At 37.1% G+C, this 12,110-nt stretch overlaps 2 protein-coding genes across 6 annotated transcripts in view; both read right to left on the bottom strand.

Annotated features, from left to right (window-relative positions):
- LOC135169834 (monocarboxylate transporter 14) overlaps window positions 1–11,862 on the bottom strand; it is a 27,445-nt gene extending 15,583 nt beyond the window's left edge. The window contains exon 1 of one of the 5 annotated variants that reach the window (XM_064135193.1): window positions 11,312–11,862. The gene's annotated coding sequence lies outside the window, so the exon portion shown is untranslated. The other 4 variants (XM_064135192.1, XM_064135194.1, XM_064135196.1 and 1 more) reach the window with 4 other exon arrangements.
- Window positions 16–4,287, bottom strand: LOC135169836 (uncharacterized). Its single transcript, XM_064135199.1, has 6 exons — window positions 4,029–4,287; window positions 3,721–3,936; window positions 2,841–3,014; window positions 2,539–2,733; window positions 1,853–2,295; window positions 16–1,621 (listed from the first exon to the last, which is right to left on the bottom strand). The coding sequence occupies exons 1-6, from the start codon at window positions 4,285–4,287 to the stop codon at window positions 1,271–1,273; spliced, it is 1,638 nt and encodes a 545-aa protein (XP_063991269.1). The 3' UTR covers window positions 16–1,270.
- Window positions 11,863–12,110: the final 248 nt, after the last annotated feature.

Below are 12,110 nucleotides of genomic sequence, written 5' to 3'. Positions count from 1 at the left end.
ATTTTGGTTGAACAGTTAAAGATATGCAGTGTTTGTATCTCCAATTTTCATGAAAGATAATCACAACTATGAGATTTTTCCGCGAACAGAATATGAAAACTCAAAAAAATGATTGCAGGTATAAATTGTAGAAAAATCTTTTGTGGATTATTTTCATCCGCTTTTAAAATAAATAATCTACGTAGATCATTTGAATCCGAAATTTAATACGACATACCATATTAAGTCTTAATAAACTCTCTCTTACAATCTAATAATATTAGCAGTCAGTCTTCAGAATTCGAAGATTGTATTAACAAAATATCCAACAAAATAACGCACCAATGTTATTTTTTAAATTAGTAGTTTAGAATTGATAAATTATCGTGCTTCAATTCAAGCATGAAAACAGTCATTATAATAGCAATATTATGGATAATTTATTCCGCTATGGATGATAAGAATTAATTCTTATATCCATAGACAATTGCTGATACGAATTATCCTGATAAGAATTATTTTTTCATCTCGGAAAGACGTCCTTTTTTTACAATAATGTTTTCTCCATCTGCAACTCCGGAACACAGAATGATATTTAGTTGCATTGATTGTGTGCTAGTTCTATATAATATTGCTTATTATATTCACTCTTTCAAACAAACTTAGAAATATAAAAAAGTCTTGGATAGGATTACATATAACTAATTAATTTCAACCCTTAAATTTGAAATCTTTGGGGAATATGGACGCAGTCCGATTGTGAAACTTCAACCTTATAAATATTATTTGACTTGAATCACCAAATACTGAAAACAGCTCTCAATGGCTGAAATTACTTTCATTAGAATTTTTCTTAAAAATTAAAAATCCACTTATTATTTTTCCCTTTAAACTTTTGGACATAATATTTAATCCCTGAACCAACAACGGATATTTATTCCCGTGATCTAACTTATGAGGAAATGACATAGAAAATACTTTATTATGCTAAGATACATCACATTTTCCAATTGTTATTTCCATCTTCTGGATTTCCGACCTCGCCAGGAGAAATATAATAAATATAATTAATACTTCAATGACAGCCGAATACTAAACAATATTCATATATTAATATATATTCTGCCCAATGAAACGCCTCGCGATAAAAATATATTGATAATATAAACTTTTCCTATTAATCGTACCTTTTATCAAGAATATCACAACTAATACAATTACGAAAATGAACTAATGGAGTCATATTAACACAGTGATTTTACAATTCCATTTATCCCGGAAAAATGAAGTATTATCGATTGGTATCAAAGGAACAAACTGAATTATTCTCGTTATGATGACTTGACCCGCGTTGTCGTTCCTTACGCCCACCCTCTCGATCGCCAGAACGTGACAACCAAGTACTTACTTCTGACATTATCTTCTTCTCATCAGTGCTGGATCCTATTACCTCAATTATCACATCAATCAGTACTTTGCATACTGTAGTGTTATAAAAATTTTTCTTTTTCTTTCCGCCAGCTTCCTTTCCGTAACCAGAATAGTGCAGTGACACTGTCTTCCTCAGAACCGCAGATAGGATAGTGGAAACACATATTTTCATCTCTTTTTTATTGCTTATCAAAACTCTCATGAATAATCGCTAAAAATAAAAGAAGGGAAATTTTTTTGAATTTATGAACATGAGAAGACATCTTTGGGCTCATCGCCAGCGGGTTGGTTCTATAACCAAAGCGTTCCAGTGACGTAGACTTGAGTCCCGGTGATGAAAGATTTTTTCATCACCAGAAAACGAACCCAGTGCATGTGTCACCGCCCAATTTATTGATTTTACATAAAAAAGAAGAAAAACGATCAATTTCAGATATATTACCAGTGTTTCTACGAGATTTGGGTCCGTTGTCAATATCGCTTCGTATTCCTGGAACTTATCATCCATTTCAAATGGTAGTGGCGTAGACATCTGCTTCTGTATTTCAAGCAAGCTAGGACCAGAAGCTGGGGCTAGATTAGTGCCAATGATTGTGGTCTTGAGCTCATTCATAGACTGCTTTAAATCGTAAGCCATCCTGCGTCTTAAATTTTCGAGCTTTTCATCTAATTGCTGATCAAAGTAATCTCGAAGGGAGTTCAGGATTCGACGTTCATTATCAGCATAATGACTAGATGACAACTGGTTTTGTGGTCCCAGCATTTTTGGCATCTTAGCAGGGGGTACCATCATTGATCGTGAAGTTTTTGGAGTTCCTGGGCTCACAATCGAATTCAATCCGTCTTCAGCGCGTGTAGTAGACGATGCACGCCTTTTTCGGTTACCTTATGAAATTAAAGGAGGACCAAACGATATAAATTGATGGGTAGCAGCATCAGATGAAAAAAAAACTACCCAAGCCCCCACCAAAAATATATAATATAATCTAATTCTATATAAGTTCCGAATTTTGTAAAGAATGTTCAAAATATAAATTGGACCATTTTCAAATATTTATAAATATAAATTTTTTCATGCGGGAGGAACTTGGCCGATGATTGGTCATGGAATATCCGAGCCGATTTTACCTGAAGCGTTATGGACTAGTGGTGAAGGAGGTGTCAAATGAAGTTCTTTTCTTGTATTTCTCGCTGAGTCCATCGATTTTGTAGGTGACTGCAGAATTCCATCGGAGGAATCATTGCTCTCAGATTCATCAGTTTCGACGTCTTTAAGCAAAGTAATATTCTTCCTTGACCGCTGTTTAAATGATAAACATGCACCTGGAAATTATTGAAAATGATGATTTATCCCTGACCGGATCATTTAATTAACACGAACTTAGAATTACGTGCTACAGTCCCATATTACCTCAAAATTGATTTATTACCTGTTGGTACAGATCGCGATTTACTCGACATTTGCAAAAAGCCAGAATTATTTTGAGCCTTTGAGGCTCGAATCTCCTCAGGATTAGCTATAAGACAATCATGATTTTCGTCTTCAGAGTCAGATCCACTCTGGTAAATGCTTTGAAATCTTGTCTTTGGTTTTGCTTGTATACCTACGAAATTTTACAAGTTTGTAGTGAAGTAGTAACACAACGTAAGTTGTCTCCAGCCTTTGTTTTTTATAGCTATTTCAAAGTGGGGAAAGAATGCATGCATTTGAAAAAATATTTTTTTTGTAGAACCTATCGCTCCTACAAAAAAGGTTTCTATCAAAATTTTACCATTTTCCGTAGATGTTCACTTTGATTTACCTCTTCACAACAGAATTATAATGCTTTCCTACATAAGAGATGGTGGGGAAAAATGGAACGTTTCTCGTCCCCTCAACATTCCAATGCTTTTATGTATAAACAATCATATCAAGTGTAAATCATAAATTTTCCACTTTATCTTGTTCGCACGTAGTGATTTCTGTTAGCGACTCAATTTTTTGATGAGTAAAGAATTGCAATAAAAAAAAATAACCTAATATTTTTCGACCACAACATAATAAAAATTTTCTTATAAAATCATTCAATGCGATTCTCTCTTAAAACGATGTTTCGAGACAAATACACATGTAATGACTGCACAGATACATAATTAATATTTATTTTGTAAAAGATTTCAAAAATTCGGTCAATCTAATTCCCAATTTAGGGAGCGATGGGTCTTTTGATGTTAAATACGAGAGTTGAATAAATTGGGGATGAATAATTGGGGTTAAGAGTGGTTATAATTGTTGATAATTGACTTTTACTTCATATTAACAGGACTTACCAGACTTTGGAGTTTGATTTCTAGGTGGAATCGGGATTTTAGTACTAAAGATGTTGTTTAGTTGAGACTTTGATGCAGTTAAGGGTTTTGCTGAAATTTTTGCTTTCGAGGAAGTTTCGGACCTCCCCCCCTTTCGATCATTTTCACCATCGGTTGTCTCACAGTTGAGAGTTACTTGGGCCTTTTTTAATCTTCTGCGACCCTGATCCAAATCAGCTGAACACAATCAACATATGATCCTTTAATATTGAAATGAACCCATCGAGCAATTCATCAAGTTATAAGTGGAGTCATTTCAATTTTTGTACCTGCTCCGGTGATGAAGCAAAATGGATAACTTTGCCAAGAGTCCTTGGGCGAGTGCAATTTTTCCAAGTAGTCGTCAAGTAGATGATATTCAGTTGTCGGTGGGAATTTACAGGTGTCTTCTTCTGCACTATTAAACCATTTTTTCGGCACCAAATCAATGCATGGTAGCCCTTTTTCGTTTTTCTCGAGAAATTCGATGACTGCGAATGGTTCGCTGAGATTTTTTGGATCGCGAGATGGATGTGAGGTTTCCGACATTTTAGGTTATGAAAAAAAATCACGATTCGTACAATTGAACCTGGTGTTTTCGAGTAGTTTCATATAAACTGATAACTTTGCAGAATGATGCATATAGCTTATTATTTAACAGAAAAAATTGCGTTTCTATTTCCATGTGTTTTGAACGGTTTTTTGTCATCACCCCACTGATGCTTCTTTTTTAGCGCCACTATTCCTTCAAAACGATTATATCACAAATATCTGTCAAACACTTAACACACATTTAATTCACATTAAATTCTCACTTCTTGTAATTTACCGTCAACTTAGTTGGTGAAATCCGAATTTGAGACAAAAAGCCCGATAAACGGATGATACGAGCAATTATGAAAGGTTATGTACACGGACGCCAGATCTAACCGATTTATGTCCCACTTGCATGTAACGACTCCACTATTGAAATTTTCTAACGACCTCGATGATCGGATTTTCATGTCGATTGTTGATTTAAAACATAAAATTGTTTGTTTCTTCCACAATTTTAATCACGAGTTCAACTAAAACATATACCCTCATTCATATACCCTCTTACCAAAAAAAAACTGCATTTCACAATGCGAACAATTTTTACGTTATTTTCTAGTGGAGGAGGGATATGGCGTATTGTCGTCCAGTTACATTTAATAAAGCACATTTGTGTTTAATTTTGTGTGCCTTCTTACATGTCATTTCAGCTGCCCAGGACTTAATGTAGAATATTCCTACTCGACTGGAAAAGTCTGGATAACTAAACGCCTCTTCCCTACTACTTTCCTGGTGTCCGAAAATATATATACCAGTAAGATCATCACAAATTTTGGATTTTCCTGATTTAACGAGAATTTGTGAAATTACGAAAACTTTCTCAATATCTAGGAGTACCACGTTATTTGGATGACTTGTCGTCAAGGTTAGACCATTGATGTTGATCATATTTGATGTTAAATGAATTTCCCCATCAATTATCATCGTTGTAGGCTTTCTCGCGATAACCCAATCACTCAGTATGTGTTTCTGATTAATTACCATGGTTCCTCCAGACTCCATCTCAGTTAGTCTGTTGATAATTTGTGTGAGTGGTTTTATCGAAGAATGAACGAGTTTTTTAAATAAACCAATGTAACTCTCTCCCCAAAACGCTGAGAGCTCATTCAGAGGAATTTTAAAGTATTGGGCATCATTAGCAACGTGGATGATACTATGCCAACTGAGAACTTGAGCCCCTTCATCATTATAAACATCAGGTAACGTCTCGAAACAAATTTTTAGCAGAGATCCAGCATATTCACTCAAATCCTTAACGAATTCCTTACTGTTTAAAATTCTGCTAGCAAAGACAAATAATGAGAAATGACAACGTAAAGGTTTCGGTAAGAAATCTTGTAACACGACGATACCACAATAATTAAGGAAAAACTTGAATTGTGATGCTTTCCATCTTGAGATATTATTCACATCAAATTCTTTCCTTTGAAATTCAATAGGGATATCGGCTTTTAATGACCTCATAATACCATCAAGCCGACGAACATCAGCTAATTTGATCCTCTGGGCTGAACTTCTCGTTAGCCATTTATCCAGCAGCCATTTCATATTACCAGAATAGAATAAATGCATTAAATCTAATGGCACTTGTTTTGTCAGATCGAATCTATCCAAAGAGAGCAGCGGGGACACAGAACCTTCATAATGATGTTCTGGTTGAACTCGCGTCTCGTAGGATACTTTAGTGCGTAAATTTGCATTGGTCACTGGATATATGCGTTTTCCTCGTCTTCCACAACCTACTGTAATGCCCTTGGTGAAACACCTTCCACAGGCATAGAAGGCTCCAGGAGCTTTGTGGCAGCAAATGAATGCTCGAGCTGGCGAATCAGCCACTATTGCTACAATTTTCACCTCAAAAACCTTGTCATCAATGCGCAAACCATTTTCTTGGAGTTCATTGGCCTCTTCAACAAAATCAGTCATGAATTCTGTGGCTGATAATGGTTTCCCATCCCCACAATAAATCGCGGCAGCAAAGGGTTTGGTAGTGTAATTTGGATGCTGTATTTTTATTGAAATTGGCCAAATTTCCTTCTTAGCATTCCGGTATACCTGCATACCGTCAATATGAACCAGAAGAGAAATGTCGTTTTCTCGATAAATTTGAGTTGAAATTATTTTTCTGAGTCCCGAGGCGATTCCCAAATAAATGAATTCACCTGGAATCTCATGAACTCCTCTCATGGTTGTTAGGTGTCTGCAATGGGGAGTTTGCAAAAGCTGCCGTGTAGTCTTGGGTATTGATGTGTAACCTTCACTTCTTAAAATGGCTAACAATTCATCGATTGCTTCTGCTGTTGTAGCTCTTCTGAATTTCACTGCCCATTGATTAATTTTTTGCTCCATTCCCCGCGGTTCCAATTTGTCCAGAGTTTGTGTATTCTTGTCTCCAATGCTGTCAGTGAATACTTTGTTGAAATCATTGTCAATGTCATCTGAATCACCATCACAACCTGAGCCCCCAAGAATTGGTTCATCCCTGTCTCCAACGCTGCTATTGGATTCACTGATGCAATCATTAAGATGCTTATACGAGCCACAATCACCATCACCACCCGACCAACTATCACCACAAGCACTAGCATTATCATCGAGATGTCGAACATCGACATCTCCACTAATTTGATCCACAATAGATCCACTACGGATAGTTATTTCATTGGCTGTTGGCAAACTAACCTCTTCCTCATCGGCATTATTGCGTTCACTGTAATCCGGAGTTTTTTCTTTAGCGCCTTCTACGTTTACAGATTCTTTTTTCTTCAGTTGATGAAAATGTCTGTATTTTTTAACCCGTGAATATGAACTCTGAGACATATTACAATAGTAAAAGAGTAATATTAAAATAATAAATTGCCGCACACGACACTCATGTCTACTGCCACAATCAGACTACTCAACACGCCATCTTACGGGCTGTTGTCATAGAATGTGTGGTATACGGTGATATCCACGCATATTTTCCCCTGAAATAGTATGTTCAGAAGAAATAATGGTACCTTCGGAAGAAGGAGAATCAAAGGACGAAAAATTTAGTGAAGGAACATTCCCCATGAGAATTCAATTTTTGGAATGCTGTTCCATATGGGACCCAAGCCTGGCAAACCATGCCCCTTGTCTGCCTGGCCATGTCTCGGGGCAAGCTTGGTGACCCAAGCCTGGCAAGCCATGCTCTTTACCAGTCTGGCCATACCTCGGGTCAAGCGTGGTTGCCCAAGCCCGGCAAACCGTGCTCTTTGCCAGTCTGGCCATACCACGGGCCAAGCTTAGTGACCCAAGCCTGGCAAGCCATGCTCTTTGCCGGTCTGGCCATGCCTCGGGCCAAGCTTGGTGGCCCAGATCTGGCAAGCCAGTCTCGTGCCAGACCTGGCCCGTTTCGTGGACATTGGCATTTCCTACCTGGGATGGAGGATCGGTCACGCGGGGAGAACTAACTCTCGCCGCTGAGATCGTCCAAGTACATTCCACTTTTATCAATTTCGCCGGGACAAAAATAAGACAGTTTCATCATTGAAATATCAAAGTGTGTGTAGACAGTATTATTAAAATCAACTGGAGGAAAACAGTAGATGGAGATCGGAGAATTTATTTTTGACAAACTTGTTGTGGACAAAGAGGGACATCGACAAAGGCAGTTGGGGTTTAACGAACCCTGGGGGGGAATTTCAAGTGAGATTCACCCCGTTGGTAGTTGCAGCAAACGCCAAAGGTACTCCATCCCATTATTTAATCTAATTTTAGTGAGAAGAAAAAAATATTGCGATTTTTTTAAACAAAATGTGAGTTTTTTTCACTCAGTAGAAGCTACATCAGCTGATTATTTTTAATTCAATTCGATTTAATGGGAGATTATAAGCGAACTATCTTGAAAACAGATTAACAATGCTAATTTCAATAACAATTTCGTAAAACAGGAATTTTTTAAGTTACAAACCAACGCAACAAAACAATTTCTATTCAATTCGTCTCTCACTGAATACTAAAATTCAAATTGCAATTTTCTGATTTTAATATTAACTTTAATTCTCATTAAATAATTGAACAATTATTTTTTGCATTATCTTATGTATAAAATTCATTCATATTCTCATGGAATCACAGTGCCAAAAATTTCTGACAGCGCCCCAACAGCACCCAAAGTTTATCGAACCCTAAAAGGCGGGAAATTGTGGGAAGCCTCAATTTCATAAAATTCTCTCACTTAAAAATCCACAATCACCACTATCAATCTGCATTCATTATTATCATCCGGCATTCTCCCAATGTCGTTGATAAATCATGAAAACATGTTTTGCACACATAAAATAACTCCACCATCCCTTTTTCTTCCTCTCCCATGATTCAGCGGTTCATTCTCGGTAAAAGCTATTGTAAAGAAGTTGAGATTGACGAGTAACAAAGAGTAAACATGACAAGTACCGACACACGAGGCCTCCCCCAATTACAAGATTCACTGTCCCTACTTCATGTGTACTCATCTCTTCTGATATAAAAAAAAAAAATCCAACCTTGACACACGACGGTGACCTCAACACGGCCTTTTGCCCCAATTTTACCACACCAATTGTCCCTTCATGAGTATTTTAATTATTGGAATTTTGTGGGCACGTCTAATTTAATCAAATCCAAAACGATAAAGTCGTAATAAAACCAGTCTACCGATATCAATGGAAAAATAACACGTTTAAACCGGTATTCAATAATTTTTACAATTTGCTTTTCAATGAGATATTAATTCCACTCTTTATCCCATTGTCGATGAATAACCAAATTATTCAACACTGAATAATTACCCCCACCCCCTCGGGCAATGAAAGACCCAATGTCAAGGAGAAATAGCCAATTTCAGCCCCCGATTATCCTATTCACCTCATCGATCCTTAATCAATAATTACAACTACCACTCGCACCGAGAGAACCGGAAAAAATTATTAAACTTTCACTTTGTGCGGTGAAAAACTGATGAATAAATTATGAAAATTCTCGCTAATGCATTTAACTCGGCTTTTTACCCTCATCCGGGTGCAGTGCAAAATTACGATACAAATTTATTCAAATTAATCTAATTTCATTGAATAAAAAAATACTAAAATCACACGCGCAACTGTCCAGTAGCAATGTTTAACTGTATCGACACTTGAAATATCAGTCGAGAAGGCGCGTATGAGCTCAGCAGGCGCATAAACCGAAGGCCCATGTGATGGCAACCAATGTTACAACACTTTAACAAGAGAAATAATCCACCTACTACTCGATATTGCGCTTGGCCCGTGCCTCTTGCCACTCTTGTCACTCCCACCAATGAAGGACTCACGAGTTTTGGTAAGAAGCACTCCGCTTTTATTTATGCCCCCACATGGCAATGATGCTTTTGCTACATAAGTCGACAGGGGGGAGAGGGGGGGGGGGAGGGGAGGAAGAGAGCGGGTGACGGGTGGAGAGGGGTACCAGAGGGTCTTTCGAGATTGGGCTATGGAAAATGCGGGGAGATATCATTCGTTAGTATTGATAGATTTATCGGCGTAGTTGAAACGACGATTGGCATCGACACGTCGACGCCATCAAATATTACTTATTTAAAGTAATGAGGGTAGACCCACGTGCCGATTAATCGGCGTACTATTCGCTCATTTCAATTTTATTCCCACAATAATTATGGGAATTATTGGCGGGTATTGAGGGGTAATTAATGCCCGGAAATGGAGATTCCGTTTGGGCGTAAAAGGAATTTTTCTGATGATGTGGAAAATCTGAAGTTTTTTGGGAAATTTTTGGTTGAAGAGGGAATCTGTAGCTCGTTTATCACAATAATTAATTTATAAAATAGCTGAATGCTAATCTCGTGAGGATCGTTATCGTGGGATTGATAACTGATGAAAATTCGACGAACGCGACCATTAGGAGCCAATCGAAATAATGGAATTTTCAGTCGATTAAAAAATCATCAAAAAGCAATCGTTTTTCTATTTGAGATGAACTTTTTCCCACATCAATTAGTTTATAAAATATCTGGATGGTAACGTCACCGGAGTAATTATCGGTGGACTGATAAGTGATGAAAATCTGAGGAATGGTTGACGTTCATTCGGGAGCAGTTGAAATCCAAAAATTTTTGATCAATTGACAAATCATAAAATGTCAATCGTCCCGCTATTTCAGTTGGTTTTCTTCCCACATCAATTCATGAATTAAATATCTGAATACCAATGTCACGAGAACTGTTATCATTCTATTAATGACTGATAAAAATCCCCCAAATGTAAAGCTTCCATTTGGAAGAAAAAAAATCAACTTTTTTTATTTTTCACCAGCAAAAAGATTACATATATATTTTTAAACACCTTGTATATATGTATATATATACACTAGCAATATATGTATATTTAGAAAAATTGTTGACAGCTTCAAAAAACATTTATAAATTATTGCAATACCAGAGTCACGAGAATTGTTATCGTTTCGATAAGTGGAATAAAAATTATGAAATTTCAAATGTTTCACCAGCAAAAAAATCACAAATCCGGAGAATCCATTTTTAAACTAAAATTTTGTCCTATTAGGGTCCCTTCAGAGAAACCCCTGTCTACAAATATTATTAATAATTTAAACAATTATAGAAACAACCTCCTGATTTTTTTTTATTCCCAAGAAAGGAATATCCAATTAATTAATTACATTAAGTGCATTGTACGACCGGAGAGTGAGTCAGCCCGGTCAAAGTTGACTCATCGAGTACACGAATTGCATCCGCACTGCACGCCCGCCGAACAATTATCCACATAGACAATCCAAAACCGAGGAAGAAAAAGGGATGAGCCACGTGCTCGAGGCCAAAGTCCGCCGAGTTCTCGGGACTCATCCAAGTTATCACTGATAATGTCGGCCTTTGTGAGCATTCATTCACCAGCATTCATCATCGTCACTCAACAATTTTCATTTTTTTCACAGACTAATATGAATAATTCAAGATACTGACCCAATGGGAATCACGACTGGAAGGGGGCGTCGGTGAAAACATTGCAGATACCTAGATATAGATGCACTGAGGGCAGAAATAACGACGGGTTCGTCGGCCCATAAAAAGATCCACTGGAAGATATTTATATTTTACTGATGTAACTGCTTGATTTCAGGGGACCGGAATTTATCGTTCGATTGCTGGAAAACGAAATTCCTGTGTGATAAGGTTGAATTTCCCACCTTCAACAACAACTGGTGGAACAATATATTTTTATCACGTTATTGTTCCTCGAGAATTAATGATAATAAGGTAAGTTCGAGGCGAAGATTTTAAAATCTTTAATTCATTGGGAATTTCCTCTCGTCAAAGTGTATTATCAATAGCAATTATTATCGATAATAAAGTAACGTCAAACTATTCGAATTGTCGTCAGTAAAAAATCAATATTTCGTGGAAAACCCGATGGAACAATAATTTTCCGGTTGATGTTAAAAAAAAATGGGAAAATTTCGTGACATTTATTTCCCGAGTTCTCCGTCACTCTTCTGGAAATCACCAATCACCACTCGATCCCCACCCGCCCAATCAATACCCCACAAATGGTTCAAATTGAACCATTAACCATTATGTCCCCTGGAATGTCCACTTCCCACACATTTATTTAATTGCGCAGTAATTCAGTAGCAACAAAGTGGTGAAAGATGACTGAAAAACGTGTCGTTCAGCATCCGGTGAGACATAGCGGGAGCCTCGCCACGTGGTCCCAGTCTCCACTGCAAATTTTCGTCACCTCCCCGACATTTCCTTTTAAATC

Source organism: Diachasmimorpha longicaudata, chromosome 15, assembly GCF_034640455.1.
Source record: "Diachasmimorpha longicaudata isolate KC_UGA_2023 chromosome 15, iyDiaLong2, whole genome shotgun sequence".
NCBI lineage: Eukaryota > Metazoa > Arthropoda > Insecta > Hymenoptera > Braconidae > Diachasmimorpha > Diachasmimorpha longicaudata.
This window is presented reverse-complemented; position numbering and strand designations above follow the sequence as displayed.

Coding starts and splice junctions, on each gene's coding strand:
- LOC135169836 (XM_064135199.1), bottom strand. CDS start 4,287: ATGTCGGAAACCTCACATCCATCTCGCGATCCAAAAAATCTCAGCGAA. Junction 3,937..4,028: donor TTGCTTCATCACCGGAGCAG/GTACAAAAATTG, acceptor GATTGTGTTCAG/CTGATTTGGATCAGGGTCGC. Junction 3,015..3,720: donor AAATCAAACTCCAAAGTCTG/GTAAGTCCTGTT, acceptor AAAATTTCGTAG/GTATACAAGCAAAACCAAAG.